A 13,886-nucleotide genomic window follows, 5' to 3' on the forward strand; every position below is an offset into this window, starting at 1 on the left:
CCTATCCTCAGATTAAGAAGAACAATTTTTCTCCCTCCTCCTTGTAACCACCTTTTATGTACTTGAAAACTGTTATGTCCCCTCTCAGTCTTCTCTTCTCCAGACTAAACAAACCCAATTTTTTCAATCTTCCCTCATAGATCATGTTTTCTAGACCTTTAATCCTTTTTGTTGCTCTTCTCTGGACTTTCTCCATTTTGTCCACATCTTTCCTGAAATGTGACACCCAGAACTGGACACAATACTCCAGTTGAGGCCTAATCAGCATGGAGTAGAGCGGAAGAATTACTTCTTGTGTCTTGCTTACAACACTCCTGCTAATACATCCCAGAATGATGTTTGCTTTTTTTGCAACAGTGTTACACTGTTGACTCCTATTTAGCTCGTGATCCACTATGAACCCCAGATCCCTTTCTACAGTACTCCTACCTAGGCAGTCATTTCCCATTCTGTATGTGTGCAACTGATTGTTCCTTCCTAAGTGGAGGGCTTTGCATTTGTCCTTATTGAATTTCATCCTATTTCCTTCAGACCATTTCTCCAGTTTGTCCAGACTATTTTGAATTTTAATCCTATCCTCCAAAGCACTCGCAACCCCTCCCGGCTTGGTATTGTCCACAAACTTTATAAGTGTACTCTCTATGCCATTATCTAAATCATTGATGAAGATATTGAACAGAACCTGACCCAGAACTAATCCCTGCGGGACCTCATTCATCATGCCCTTCCAGCATGACTGTGAAGCACAGATAACTACTCGCTGGGAATGATTTTCCAACCAGTTATGCACCCACCTTATAGTAGCTCCATCTAGGCTGTATTTCCCTAGTTTGTTTATGAGAAGGTCAAGCAAGACAGTATCAAAAGCCTTACTAAAGTCAAGATACACCACGTCTACCTCTTCCCCCCTATCCACAAGGCTTGTTACCCTGTCAAAGAAAGCTATCGGGTTTTGTTCTTGACAAATCCATGCTGACTGTTACTGATCCCCTCATTATCTTCTAGGTCTCTGCAGATTGATTTCTTAATTATTTGCTCCATTATCTTTCCGGGTACAGAAGTTAAGCTGACTGGTCTGTAATTCCCTGGGTTGTCCTTATTTCCTTTTTTATAGATGGGCATTATATTTGCTCTTTTCCAGTCTTCTGGAATGTCTCCCGTCTTCCATGACTTTTCAAAGATAATTGTGAATGGCTCAGCTATCTCCTCAGTCAGCTCCTTGAGTATTCTAGGATGTATTTCATCAGGCCCTGGTGATTTGAAGACATCTAACTTGTCTAAAATAGGGAAAGAACTAGTCAAAAATTACTTAGACTCTGATCCTACCTCATTTTCACAGGCATTCACTTGTCCAATCGCCAATCAATACATTTAAGATCTCTCCTTACCACCACGTGAAGCTGGATCTCAGGGTGCTATTGCTGCTGCTCACCTCCCAGTCAGCTGCAAGTAGCACAGAGCTGAGGTTGCTCCAAATTACAGTCCAGCAAGCGCAAGCTTCCCATCACAGGTTAGTTCACACACAGGAAGTGGCAGACATGGGTTGGTACAGTCAAAACCATAGCTGGCACATTTTCCCAGAAGGCTTGGGACTCCTGCCCTGGGATATTAAAGTCAAGGACACTCATACTTAGCATTCATAGGGAGTATGATCTAATGGACAGTCTAGGACACAGGACACTTGGGTTCAGCTACTGCTCAGATACAGACTTCCTGTGGGACCTTAGGTTAGTCACTTAATCTACCCTGTGCCTCAGTTCCCCCATATGGGGATGATGTTTCCCTATCTCCTCAAGGTGCTGAGGATAAAACCCATTAATGACAGAGAGGTGCTCGGATAGTAGGGGCCATATAAGAACCTAGGCAGATTGAAAATCAGGCCCTGTACACACCTGAGTTACTGAGTTCCCCCAGCCCCAGGTGAAGTCTTCAAGGAGCTGTGGGTGCTCAGCATCTCTAAAAATATCAGGTTCATGGCACTGTACACCTATCAGCAATCATATCAGAGGCTTACTGAAAGGACAGCTAGTAGGAGAGATCTTTCCATCACTGAAGGCAGCTCCCCCTGCTGGGAACTTCAGTATTACCTGACAAGATTGGACGAGACTGGGGGGCGTTCGGTCTGGTATGGCCATTGAACTTCGGTATTACTGAGCAAGCAGCAGTCGGTAAGGCAGAATAATGCCTGGCACAGTGGTGTAAGCAACTGAGAAGAACTCTTTCCTCTTCATTCATGATATCGTCTCCCTCCCTCTCCATGCAGCCTAGGCCAGTAGTTCCCCGCTAATACAAGGCTCTGCACTGCCTGTGGCAAAGGGTGTCTTGGTGAGAAGAGGAGGAGCTTGTGTCATGACCTGTATGGGTCTTAGCCCAGGCCCACAATGTTTACGGCAGCAGCCATGTTTCCACCCTCCACCTACCTGGTGGCTGGCAGCAGCTTACCTAAGACCCTGCCCGGTCCCAATGCGAGGCTCCGCCCCTGAGGTCCGATTGGCAGAGTCCCAAAGCAGCTGATTGGCCCACTAGCCCTACTTAAGCCAGCAGCAGGAGCAGGAAGTTGTCTGAACTGGGCTCCACCCTGGTCCGGACAGCGTGCCTTGTGCTTCCTGCTACCTGTTTCCCTGGCGTCCCAACCCGGCTTGACTCCTGGCCTCTGACTTGTGGTTCCCGACCTCCAGTTTGCCTCCTGCCTCAGACCCTGGTTCCTGACTTGTGGTTCTGATCTCCCCTTTGCCTCCTGGCTCTGACCTCCCAGTATCCTGACTCAGCCGACTCTTGATACCTCTCCTGCAAACTGCGGACTCTGGCTCCGACTGTTAGACCTAGCTACCCACGACCCACTGTGGCAGCTTGGCTGAGAAGAGCTAGACCAGAGAGTCACACATCCCTCATCTTCCCATTTGCCCCCCTCAGCAACAGCAGGCTAAAAATCCAGAGAGGCAACTCTCTTCTAGAGGGGATTATCACTGAGGCTGTCTGAAAATCCTGCCATTTACTTAGGTATCTAAAAGGGAACTAGGTCCTTTTCCAAATCCAGGCCTTGGTACTCAGCATTAGTCTCATTACTCTCCATTGCTGGCAATAACCCGTGTGAACGTTTGAAAAATCCTTTCTCCAGTCTGGAAAACACTGATTATTACATCCCCACCTTCCCCCCTACATTGTCCCTCATGTTTTTGTCTAGAACTGAATTCCTCCCTCTGCCTCCCAGCCCAAAAGACCGGCATCAACAAGAGCTTCAACTGCTTATCCTGCCAAGAGATCTTTGTGCCTTGCACAGCAGCATCACTGATGACGTCTGCAGCAGCCCAGCTCTGGGAACCAGGTTGGCTAGCGAGCTGCAGCAACTGCAGGGACAGCAGAAGATACCGTGCCCTTTTGTGCATCACCAGTGGCTATTTTTAAATGTTCGGCAGAGAGGGAGCGGCACAGGTTTCCAAAAAACACTGCTCAGGTGACAGGAGAGGCTGGAGCACAAGGCGGGAGGAGGGGGAGTTAACACATGAAGACAGATACAGGTTTGCTGTATTTCAAACCCAACAAACAGGGCTAGATTCTGGAAATGACGGAAATTCTCTAGACATAGAAGAGGGACAGAGCACCAGAGACAAGGTAAGACCCACACAAACCCCTCAATGTGCCGCCACCCTGCCTAGAAGAGAGCAGCCGTAAGACAGTGAAGGTCTCCCTTGTGCGGAGAGTCAGCAGAAGAAACTCAGCCTGCGCATGGCAGATCAGGAAGAAGCACAATGGCCCAGTGAAAATAAGGTCCCTAGACCGCGCATGCTTGAAGATGACTAGGTAGGGGAGGGGGAAGAGGATGGAGAGAGAACTCAGTAGAGATGGACCCAAACGGTTACGCAAGGGGAATTGGGATCCAGATCGCCAAAGCTGGGAGGCATTTGGGTCTGGAGTTCCTGACTGGGCCTCCCTCTGGTGCAGAAGAAATCCAATGAAGCCTCCACTCTGAGAGAAGCAAGATGGGGAAACTGAGGCAGAGAGAGGCCACCTGACTTGCCCAGCAAGGTATTGGCAGATCCTGGCTCCCACATCCACTGCTCTCCCAACTAGGCCACGCTCACTCCCCGTGATGACTTGAGTTGGCCGTAGCTAATAAAGGCCCCACAGACGTACCATTGATAATAGTTCTCTGCACTGATTTACCCTCTGTGCTCAGGCGAAGTGAAACCCGAGCAGGCATTGGCGATCCGGAGCCAGCAAGCCAGAGTTCTCAGCAGCACTCTTACCAGAGAAGGGCCCAGGTCCCACACAGGGAAAGCGAATGAATCTTGGCTCTGGGCCATGAATCAATGGCTTTGGCTGGTAATTAGTGGAGCACACGATGGGGTTTGGTCTCTAGGTCTCCCTACCCTCAATGAGCATCGCCAGCGCTACCCACGGAAAGACAGGAACACACTCCTCACACAGCTGCCACAGAACCAGTCCTTGTAACCCACTGAGCGCAGGGGCATCGCTCACTGTTGGTGCACCAGGGGAGGGCTGATGATTTGGCTGCAAGCGCGATGGAGGTTCTAGGACAGACAAGGGCGTATGTAATGTGTGCACAGGTAGGGGCTGGCTGCTGCTGCTCTGTCACCCAATGCACCAAATGCTAGTTATCGTAAGGAGCAGATGGGGGCACTTGAATTTTTTTTGATATATAAGAGTTGTAGCAAATTATCTGGCTCCTTTCCCACGCCCTTCATATCTCAATTGTCTTCTGAGATGGTAAGCTCTGTGGGGCCGGGGCCCTGTGTTCATATGTTTGCACAGCCCCAGGCACAATTCGCAGTGATCCTGATTGAGACCTCTAGGGGAGGCACTTCGCTAATGTAAATATTAAATAATCATTATGCAACCACTGAGTTCACATTGTATTACGCCGAGGTATCGGCTTCATAGACCGAGAGGCAAATGCAAGCACCACCCTTGAGATGGCATTTGGGTCAGATCTAATCAGCTAAGTGGAGCCAGGCCAGGTCAGTAATGGGAGACCGAGCCCTTTGGGGCCCACCATCCACATCTGAAAGGAAAGGCTGCAGGCTCCTGGCCCGAGATGAATGTCACTGCCACCTGAACTGGGATCTAACCAGCCTCCCAAGCTGAGAAGTCGAGTGACAAACGGCAGACGAATGCCTTCAGCCAGAGAGCACGGACCTAATCCTGCCACGTCCTCCGTCCTGCTGCCTGTTTTGAGAAGCGCCATATGGAGCTTTAATTCCCTCCTGGGCTGCAGCTACTGGATGGGGAGAAAGGACTTTGAGCTAAAGTCTTGGCTGCACTTCTAATGGCGCAGCTCCCGTTGCACTCCACTGGGAACGGGCCCATAGACAGCTGGCTCTGGGGCAGATTCTGGAGCCAACACGAAAGCCCAATGGTAGCACGAAAGCCATCTGCCTTTGGAAGCGCTCTGAAGCCAAGGCCTGGCCAGGGGAGGGAAATCTCGGCTTTTGCCCGCAGCAGCACTGAACGCAGACTGCCCAATGCCCAACTCAGCTCCCTCCCTCCCACGGACCGCTTGTTCCTCGCGCCTACGACACAGCGAAGCACCAACAGGAACGCTCTGTGCTTCCAAACGTGAAGCTGAGAAACTGACACCCAGAAAACAGGAAGAGGTGAACCACGTCCTACCAGCCCTGCCACTCACAGGGAGCATGTCACCCCACTGGGTCCTCGTTCATTTCAGGAGCCAGCTCAAAGCCTTCTTTGGGCCTGATTCATCCTTGCACCACTGCAGGGCCAGAGCTCTGCATCGTGCTTATTCACGAGCGTAGGGCTGATGTGGCTTCCAGCCTTAGGGCTGCCCTAAATTGTGCCTATGCGTCAAGAACCCCACAAGGTTTTGCAGGGCAGCAGAATACCCCAGCCATGACACCTCACTCCCTGTGATGCCCCCTGCTCATGGAGTCAGGGCAGGTTAGCAATATCAGGCCCGTCTCATGTGCTGATCACCAAGTGCCAAGGTGCAGCTGGTGAAAATCTGGGCATCCCGGCTGCCAGCAGACCACAGAAAACATAAGGGATAGGTCTGATTAGTCATGAGAATCCATAGCTCTTCTAGCACTTATCTGTAGATCTCACAGCATTTACCAAGGAGGCATCAATATTCCACAGGGGGGGAATGTGACATGCCCCAGACAGCAGGTCTTTGGCAGAGCCAGGCTCCTCACTCCTGCCTGTGGATGCTGGCTGGGGAGGGCATACTCCCCGCTGGGGTTTACAATGCAACTTTGAGAGAGTGCTGGTTGGGAAGGGCAGGGAGGTGTCTCAGAAGTCAAATTCTCATTGCATCAGTGCACGGCTCATGAAACCGCTTGGACCAGGGAGCAATCAGCTATCCAGAGCCACTGGATACAAACCCTTTGCAGTGGCAGAATTTCTGATCTTCAACAGACATGGCATGAAAAGTGCTGCGGGGAGGCTGTTTGCAAAGCAGCACCCACTGCCCGCTGATTTACGGGCCTGCTCTTTTCTGATACTTCAGCACATCTTGCCCTTTTTGTCACCCAGCCAGGATTCGTAAAGAACTATTTCTTGAATTAAAAGAGGTTCCAGCAAATTAAGTGCTGGGCCATCCCTTTCTAGGCTGTTTAAGCAGCATTTTCTTTGATGAGCATAGAAAGCCGCGTTCCATCACACTTTTAACTCATCTTTAACACTTTGGATGCTGCCAGTTACACAGGGACACATCTGGAAAGCAGCTTTGTGTGGCATGAACGCGTGTCTCCCTCACCAACAGAAGATGGTCCAGGAAAAGATATTACCTCCCTTACCTTGTCTCTCTAATATCCTGGGCCCGACACAGCATACACTGTTCTCAACAGTTAGTTTGTAAATTGGTCATCATCCTTCCTCCCTTCTCCCCCACTTGGCCATCACTTCTCCAGACTGTCCGGTTCTTTTAGTCTTCCCCCAGCCATCTGTCCCTCCAGCCCAGTGATACTCAGACTGAGGCTCGGGAGCCGCAAGTGGCTCTTTAATGCACCTCCTGCGGCTCTTTGTAGCACATGATAGTAAAACACGGTGTGATTTAATTATTAACCAGTCTGAGTTATTAGACAATCGGGATGTTTTTACTATGTTATTAACCAATTGTAGTTGATAGAATAATAATGCTTGGTCAGTCATTTTGCTGTGAGAATTATATATACACAGTAATTATATACCGGTATATACCGGGGTGTATATAATTCTCACAGCAAAATGACTGACCAAGTATTATTTTATATATAAACTAAATATTTCCCCTACTATACTGTCTAAATATGAATATATAAGAACGGCCCTACTGGGTGAGACCAATGTCCATCTAGCTCAGTATCCTGTCTTCTGACAGTGGCCAATGCTAGGTGCCCCAGAGGGAATGAACAGAACAGGGAATCATCAAGTGATCCATCCCCTGCTGCCCATTCCCAGCTTCTGGCAAAGAGAGGCTAGGGAATATAGTACTCTCGTAAGTGACACAATGAATTCACCCTCCTGTGGCTCTTTTGGGTAGTGTTGATGACTAATTTGACTCCTGATCCACTGAGGTCTGAGTAGCACTGGTCTAGCCCTGTTTCTCTTGTGTGAAATCGACAAAGCACCATCTGTCTTCTACTGAAATGCCCAGAGCAGACTGCAGTGATCCAGCTGCAATCCCACCAGGGCCACAAAGGAAAGGATCATCTTGTCCCTGCTCCACAACATCAGCCTCTATGGCCTGGTCTCCACTATGATCCCCCAGCAGGTTCAGCTCCACCTATCGTAGCAATAGCAGACATTCCAGTGTAGTTAAGGCTCAGGTGTTTTTACCATGGTGAGCCTTACGCCCTAGCTACACTACAGGGTCTGCCACTCTAGGTGGAACTGCGCCCATTTTGAATTACAGGTCCATAAAACCCTAATATGGACACAGCCATGTATGAAGCCCGAAGTCACATTAACTTTCTCAGCTGCCATATCAAATTGAAAGCCAATAGCCGCTTTGTTTTGTGCCATCCCTCTAGGGCTCCCTTTGATTTCCCTCCACAGGCACCGGAGAAGGGGAATGGCACCAAACAACCATTGCTCCTTTCACACACTTCTGAGGGGTCCTTGTCTCCTGACCAGGGCTGGGTGATATAATAGCAGAACCCCTTCCCTGCTGCGATGACAGGCGGGCGGGCGGCTGGGAGTGTGTGGTGTTGTGACTTGGCGCGTGGGGTCTCGGCACCACCCACATTTGGCCCATTTTGGTGTCTTTTGACACCCCCCCCCGCGCACACACACACGCTTTTGCAGTCCTCCTAGCGCCCTAAAGTCTGCAGCTCCTTTGTATTGCGTATGCAGCTGCTGCACCCATGTATTCTCACACACCAGGCTCCACTATTACACCCCTCCCTCTGTGCAGCTCTTCTCAATCAACTGATGCTTTTCTTTCCTGTGCTTCATCTCCTGTCACCACAGGACATTACATTTAAAGGAAGGCGGAGCGGGTCAGTTTCAGGCCTTCCCACCGTACCTGCCGAGGAACTCCGCACACCTCAGTGAGTGTGACCGATCAGAGTGTAGCCCTGCATCCTACATAAGGCCAATCAGAATGACTAGTGCCCGCTCTGGGGCCATGTGGAACCTTGCCTCCTTGTCAGTAGGGAGTCAATGTCTGCCATAAAATCATGGATCGCACTGAATAATTCCTCTCCATTGTTGGCATTGACAGGGTCTCATCACCTTCCTGCTCTTAGACATAATGCTTCCTAATACACGAGAACAGCTGGTAGCCTGATGGATACTTACAAGCCTCAGAGATTGAACTCCCATCCTGCAGCTCAAAGCCCCAGGCCGCTGCCTGGTGAACTCCAGAGACTGCTCTGCCATGCGAACACGCAAGCCCTTCGGACATTCTCCCCAGCAGAGGGCAGTATCAGACAAACCCATTTCTGCTACTGCGGAGTGGTACCCCAATCCCAACCCTGGAAAGAGTTTGAAACCACATTCAAACCTGTAAGGAGACACTCATTAAAACACAAATCGGGGAGGGGAATCTGAAAGGGCTCTATCATGGGGACTTCCATGTAGCCTTTGCCATGACGCACTGATGACTTAGATCCAGTGGCCTGCACCCATTCTAGTATTCGGCCACCACTTGTAAACAGCATACAGACAGCCTAGTCCGTGGGACGCTCAAGCCTGTGACACCACATGGAGGAAGCCAGGCTTCCTGACATAGCTGCTGCTCCTGCCAAACCTAAACTAAAATTAGACCCCACGTTCGTTTCTCTGGAGATAGCCACTCTCACGTGCTCTGGGGTCAGACCTTCCCTGAGCATTTAATAAACCTACCCTCCGTTCTGCGGAAGGCGACATGAAACAATGGAAAATCTTGTTTGTTCCTTCTGGGGTTCAGCCAGGCAGGGAGAGGGAAGTTGGATTCACAGCCATTTCATTCTTATTATTTATACGATCGTGGTGCCGAGAGTCCTCTGCTGAGATCGGGACCCCACCATCCTAGATGCCCCTGCCCTGAAGAGTTTACAATCGAAACAGACAAGACAAAGGGATATTATTGTTCCCATTTTAGAGATGGGAAACTGAGGCACAGAGAGACTGTATCCAGGTCTACACTACAAACTTACATCAGAATAACTACGTCGCCCAGGGATGTGAAAAATCCACCCCCCTGAGCGATGCAGTTACACCAACCTAACCCCCACTGCAGACAGAAGAATGTCTCCCATTGACACAGCTACTGCCTCTGGCAGAGGTGGATTGACCATGTGGATGGGAAAAGCTCTCCCACCAGCATAGTAGCGTCTTCACTAAAGCTGCACCAGCACAGCTTTTTAAGTGTAAACGTGCCCCAAATGACTTGTCTGGGATCACACAGGGAGTCTGCAGCAGAGCCAGACACGGAACCCAGATCTCCCAGGCTGAAGCCTGAGCCACAAGCCCATCTTTCCTCTCCTGTCTTCCAGCCTGTCTCCCATGTGTTCCTCTGCGCCCAGACAATACATTACCATTGCAAACGTGATGGTCCGCAGCAGCTCTGCAATCCATCAGGCAACTTCAGTGCAGGGATGCTCCTTCAGCCGGGACAGAGAGCTGCAGGAGAAGGGGCTGCTCCACAGAGACCAGGGCTCTCACGCTGCAACCTGCACCCGCACAAATCTCCCCCTCCCCTCCCCCCCACACAATTTGCCTCCTGTGCAAAAACACTGTCACCGCTGGCTGCTCTAATTTCCCAGCTCTCGGCTTTAAGGTTCCTGTTATTCTGGCTTTTATCCCCCTCCTCCTGCCTGTCTGTTTGCTCCCTTCCTCCCAGAGCCACTGTTTATTTCTTCAGCTGCCTCTCAGCTGATTCTGTAACCCTCTAATTCTGGCTCGTCAGGAATCCATCCCTCTCCCTGGCTCATTCACTTGCTCTCTCTCTCTCTCTCTCTGTACTTTCTTTTGATCTCTCCCCAGAGCCTTTCATTTCGCCTTGCCTCGCACTATGAAAGGCATCAGTATACAATTACCAGCTACTGTCTGTGGCTTCTCCTTCCCCTCCCCATCTCCTCTCCATTTCTCTCCCTAAATCCTTCTTCTAACCTCCCCCAGACGCTGGCCTTCCATTTCCTCCTCACAGGCAGAGAGAAGCCGGTGGAGGTTTCATTGGTTAAAGGTGCCATTAAAATTCCGCTGGGAACACTCAAGCGGAACAGCCCCCGTTTGTCAGCACCGCACACCTGGCTGCAGCCGGCCAAGGTCTGAGACACCGTAAATGCCCTTGGCCGGCCGTTTTGGGGAAGTCTTAGCCTCCCCTGGCCTCTTATACACGCTGCCCATGGTAAAGGGGCGTGGATTCTCAGAGCTTGGCAGCTTGGCATTTTCTAGCAATCAAGTTCTTTTAAAGGGCTGCAGGTTGGGTGCCTCCGAATCCCCAGGCAAAGGATTTTTTTTTCTAATTGGGCCCATGGCCTTTTATTTATTGATTGCTTCTTTCTGATGGACAAAGTAGGCCTGAGAAGAGGGATGGTGGGGGGCGCAGTTTTAACCTATCAGGAATGGCCAGTTTAAGCCCCCTGGGTTTGCGTGTGCACCATGCACTCCTGTAGGATAACTGAGGAAGGAAAGGTGCCCACACTTTCCTAGCGAGTTCTCTTTGACATTAGAGTCAGAGGCGGCTAAGGGGTGACTTGATCCCCATCTAGTAGTACCTACATGAGGAACAAATATTTGGTAATGGCTCTTCAGTCGAGCCGACAAAGACACATCGCAATGCAATGCCTGGAAGCTGCAGCTAGACAAATTCAGAGTGGAAAGGTGGTGTCCATTTTTAACAGTGAGGGTAAGTCACCACTGGAACTATTTACCACGGGCTGTGGTGGATTCTCCGTCACTAGAAATGTTCAGATCCAGATTGGATGTCTGTCTAAAAGCGCTAGGAATTATTTCAGGGAAGGTCTCTGGCCTGTTATGGGGTGGGGGGCGGGGTCAGACTCGATGATCACAGTGGTCCCGTCTGGCCTGGGACGCTATGAATCTAAACAGGTGTTAGCAAAACCAAAGTCTGAAATCATCTGACTAAAATCCCTTCTCCTAATAGCTCCACTTTCACTCTCGAACTCTTGTGGTGTCACCACTGCACCAGCTCCCCACTCCTCCCCAGCCCGCACGGGGCAGGCGAAACCTGGATTTCTAGTAGAACAAAACAACAAATCAAGCCAGATTTTGTTATTTTTACCGAGTTTCTTTTCAGACCACCAAAAAGCAGCAAATAATAAAAGGGCACAAGCTCCATTTTCCTTGTCATGTCAACTTTAAGCCGGAGACAAAGTGAGAACTGGGTCTCCTCTCCAAACAGCCAGCTAAAAATCCTTGCAGGCACGGAACAAAGCGGAGATTCTCACTCCTTCCCACCAGCAGACAAGGAGAGAGGTGGAAGGGGCCTGTTTGCTATACAAGGTGTGAAGAAAATAATTGGGGCGGGGCCGAGATAGGAGCAGGGGGAGGTGGGGAATCAGGGGAGCTCCTATAACTCCGGACTAGGGACGAGAGCAGAAGGGAAGGAGCGGGAGTGGGGCAGTTACTATACTGAGCCAGGAGGAGGGTCTGGGCAGCTGGGAAAGCAGGAGCAGATCTCACCTACACATCCAATCACACGCACTGGGATTTTCCCCTCTGAAATAATAAATAAAATCAAAATGCAGGAACAGTGCAGCACTGGAACTAGTGAGCCTTGGGCAGGGCCCAATTCCCAGGACTCGTGGCTGGTTTAATGGCTAATCCCAGTGACCGTCGCCCTTTAATGAGTCACTTTGTTTGCAAGCAATTCCTGGGCAGCATGATCAGCGTCTCAAGGTCACGCTCAGGTACCGGGCCGGTGACGGGGAAGCATTACAAGGGCAGGAGCTCGTCCTTCGGCTCCCTCTCCCCCAGATCTGCAGCATTTCCTGAGTGTGAGCTCTCAGCCAATGTTTCCCCCTCAGGGACCTGAGTCCTCTGTGTATCCAGGACACGTTGCCAACCTGAGGGCAAGACTCCGCCAGCCCTGCCCTGCCCGTGGGCCTCAGCCCTACCTGGAGGGCTCACCTCAAAGGCAGTGAAGGCAGTTCAGTCTCATTCAACTCAGGCCACCCAACAGCACTCTGACCTTCATCACCAGCCTGAGCCAGTCTAACAAGTGGGAGGCTCCACACTCCATTAGCTACCCCGGGAGCCAACTAGGCCCCCTCTTCCATCTGCATTGCCACCCTGCGGCATTTAGAGCTCATAGACGCTAGAGACAGAAAAGCCACATGGGATTATCCAGCCCATCTGCCTTTCAGTGCAGGGTTATTCCCCCTCTGTTCCCAATCATTGCTTCTGGACAGTGCTTAACTTGTAAGCAAAGAGGTGCCAGGGCTCAAGCAATTTTTACATTCATAATGGATGCAGCAAGCCCAGAGGTGCTGCCATGCCGGGGCCTAGGAACTGCCGGGCCCGGAGGTGCCGGGGCCTAGGAACTGCCGGGCCCGGAGGTGCCGGGGCCTAGGAACTGCCGGGCCCGGAGGTGCCGGGGCCTAGGAACTGCCGGGCCCGGAGGTGCCGGGGCTCAGCATTGGTACCAGTTAAGCACTGCTTCTGGAGCATTTACAGGCTGAACAAAGAGGGGCCCTTTCTACAAGCCAAAAGGGGACTCTTCCCGGATACTTCCTCACTATCTGGACAGGTCTCTGTTGTCCAGGAAGAGGGGAATTGCGAGACCAGAGCAGAGCCAGGGTCCATCGAGCTGAGGGTCCTGTCTGTCACAGTGGGCAGCACCAGCTGCTCCCAAGGAAGGTGCAAGAAACCCCACGTTAGGCTGACGTGGGGTAATTTGCTCCCACAAGAGGTCTCCTCCTTTGCCGCATCCTCGTAAGGAAGGATTTGGCCACAAAGAGCATCCTCAAAGAAACACGCGCTTCATGATTATTTGTCATTCATATTACAGTAGAGAATCACAGGACTGGAAGGGCCCTCGAGAGGTCATCTAGTCCAGTCCCCTGCACACACACAGCGTAGCTCAAGGCCTCACTGGACGAGGCCCTGTGCATACGCATAGGGAGAGACAGTACTTGCCCCAGGGAGTTTGCGAGCTAAACAAACCAAACAAAATCCAGCGCAGGCAAAGGGAAAGACAGGAAGAAAGTCTTATTAACTGTGTTTAATTTGTGCAAAGAGCTTGTGGGAGGCTCACCTCTGGGCTTGGCGGTTCCTAGCCCCAGCACCTCTGGCCTTGCTGCATCAGTTATGAAAGTAAAAACATTGCTTGAGCCCCAGCACCTCTTTCATTACAAATTAAGCACAGCTTATTACCCCCATTTTACAAGTGGGAACTAGAGGCACCAGGAGATCAAGTGACGTGCCCAAGGTTACACAGGATGTTGCAGGCCAGTATCTTAACCCACAAGGCCATCCTTCCT

The 13,886-nt window shown here is 50.8% G+C and overlaps 1 protein-coding gene across 5 annotated transcripts in view; it reads right to left on the reverse strand.

Moving 5' to 3' along the window:
• EFR3B (EFR3 homolog B) overlaps nt 1-13,886 on the reverse strand; it is a 150,924-nt gene that overhangs the window by 117,938 nt on the left and 19,100 nt on the right. For 3 of the 5 annotated variants that reach the window (XM_045011253.1, XM_045011244.1, XM_045011243.1), the window contains exon 1: nt 9,978-10,109. The exons of the other annotated variants lie outside the window; for them this stretch is intronic. In XM_045011253.1, the coding sequence (XP_044867188.1) occupies nt 9,978-10,017 (40 nt within the window). In that variant the 5' untranslated portion in view covers nt 10,018-10,109. Of the gene's footprint in view, nt 1-9,977; nt 10,110-13,886 lie in introns of those variants that run through there. 5 annotated transcript variants of the gene reach the window in all.

This window comes from Mauremys mutica, chromosome 3 (assembly GCF_020497125.1).
Source record: "Mauremys mutica isolate MM-2020 ecotype Southern chromosome 3, ASM2049712v1, whole genome shotgun sequence".
NCBI lineage: Eukaryota > Metazoa > Chordata > Testudines > Geoemydidae > Mauremys > Mauremys mutica.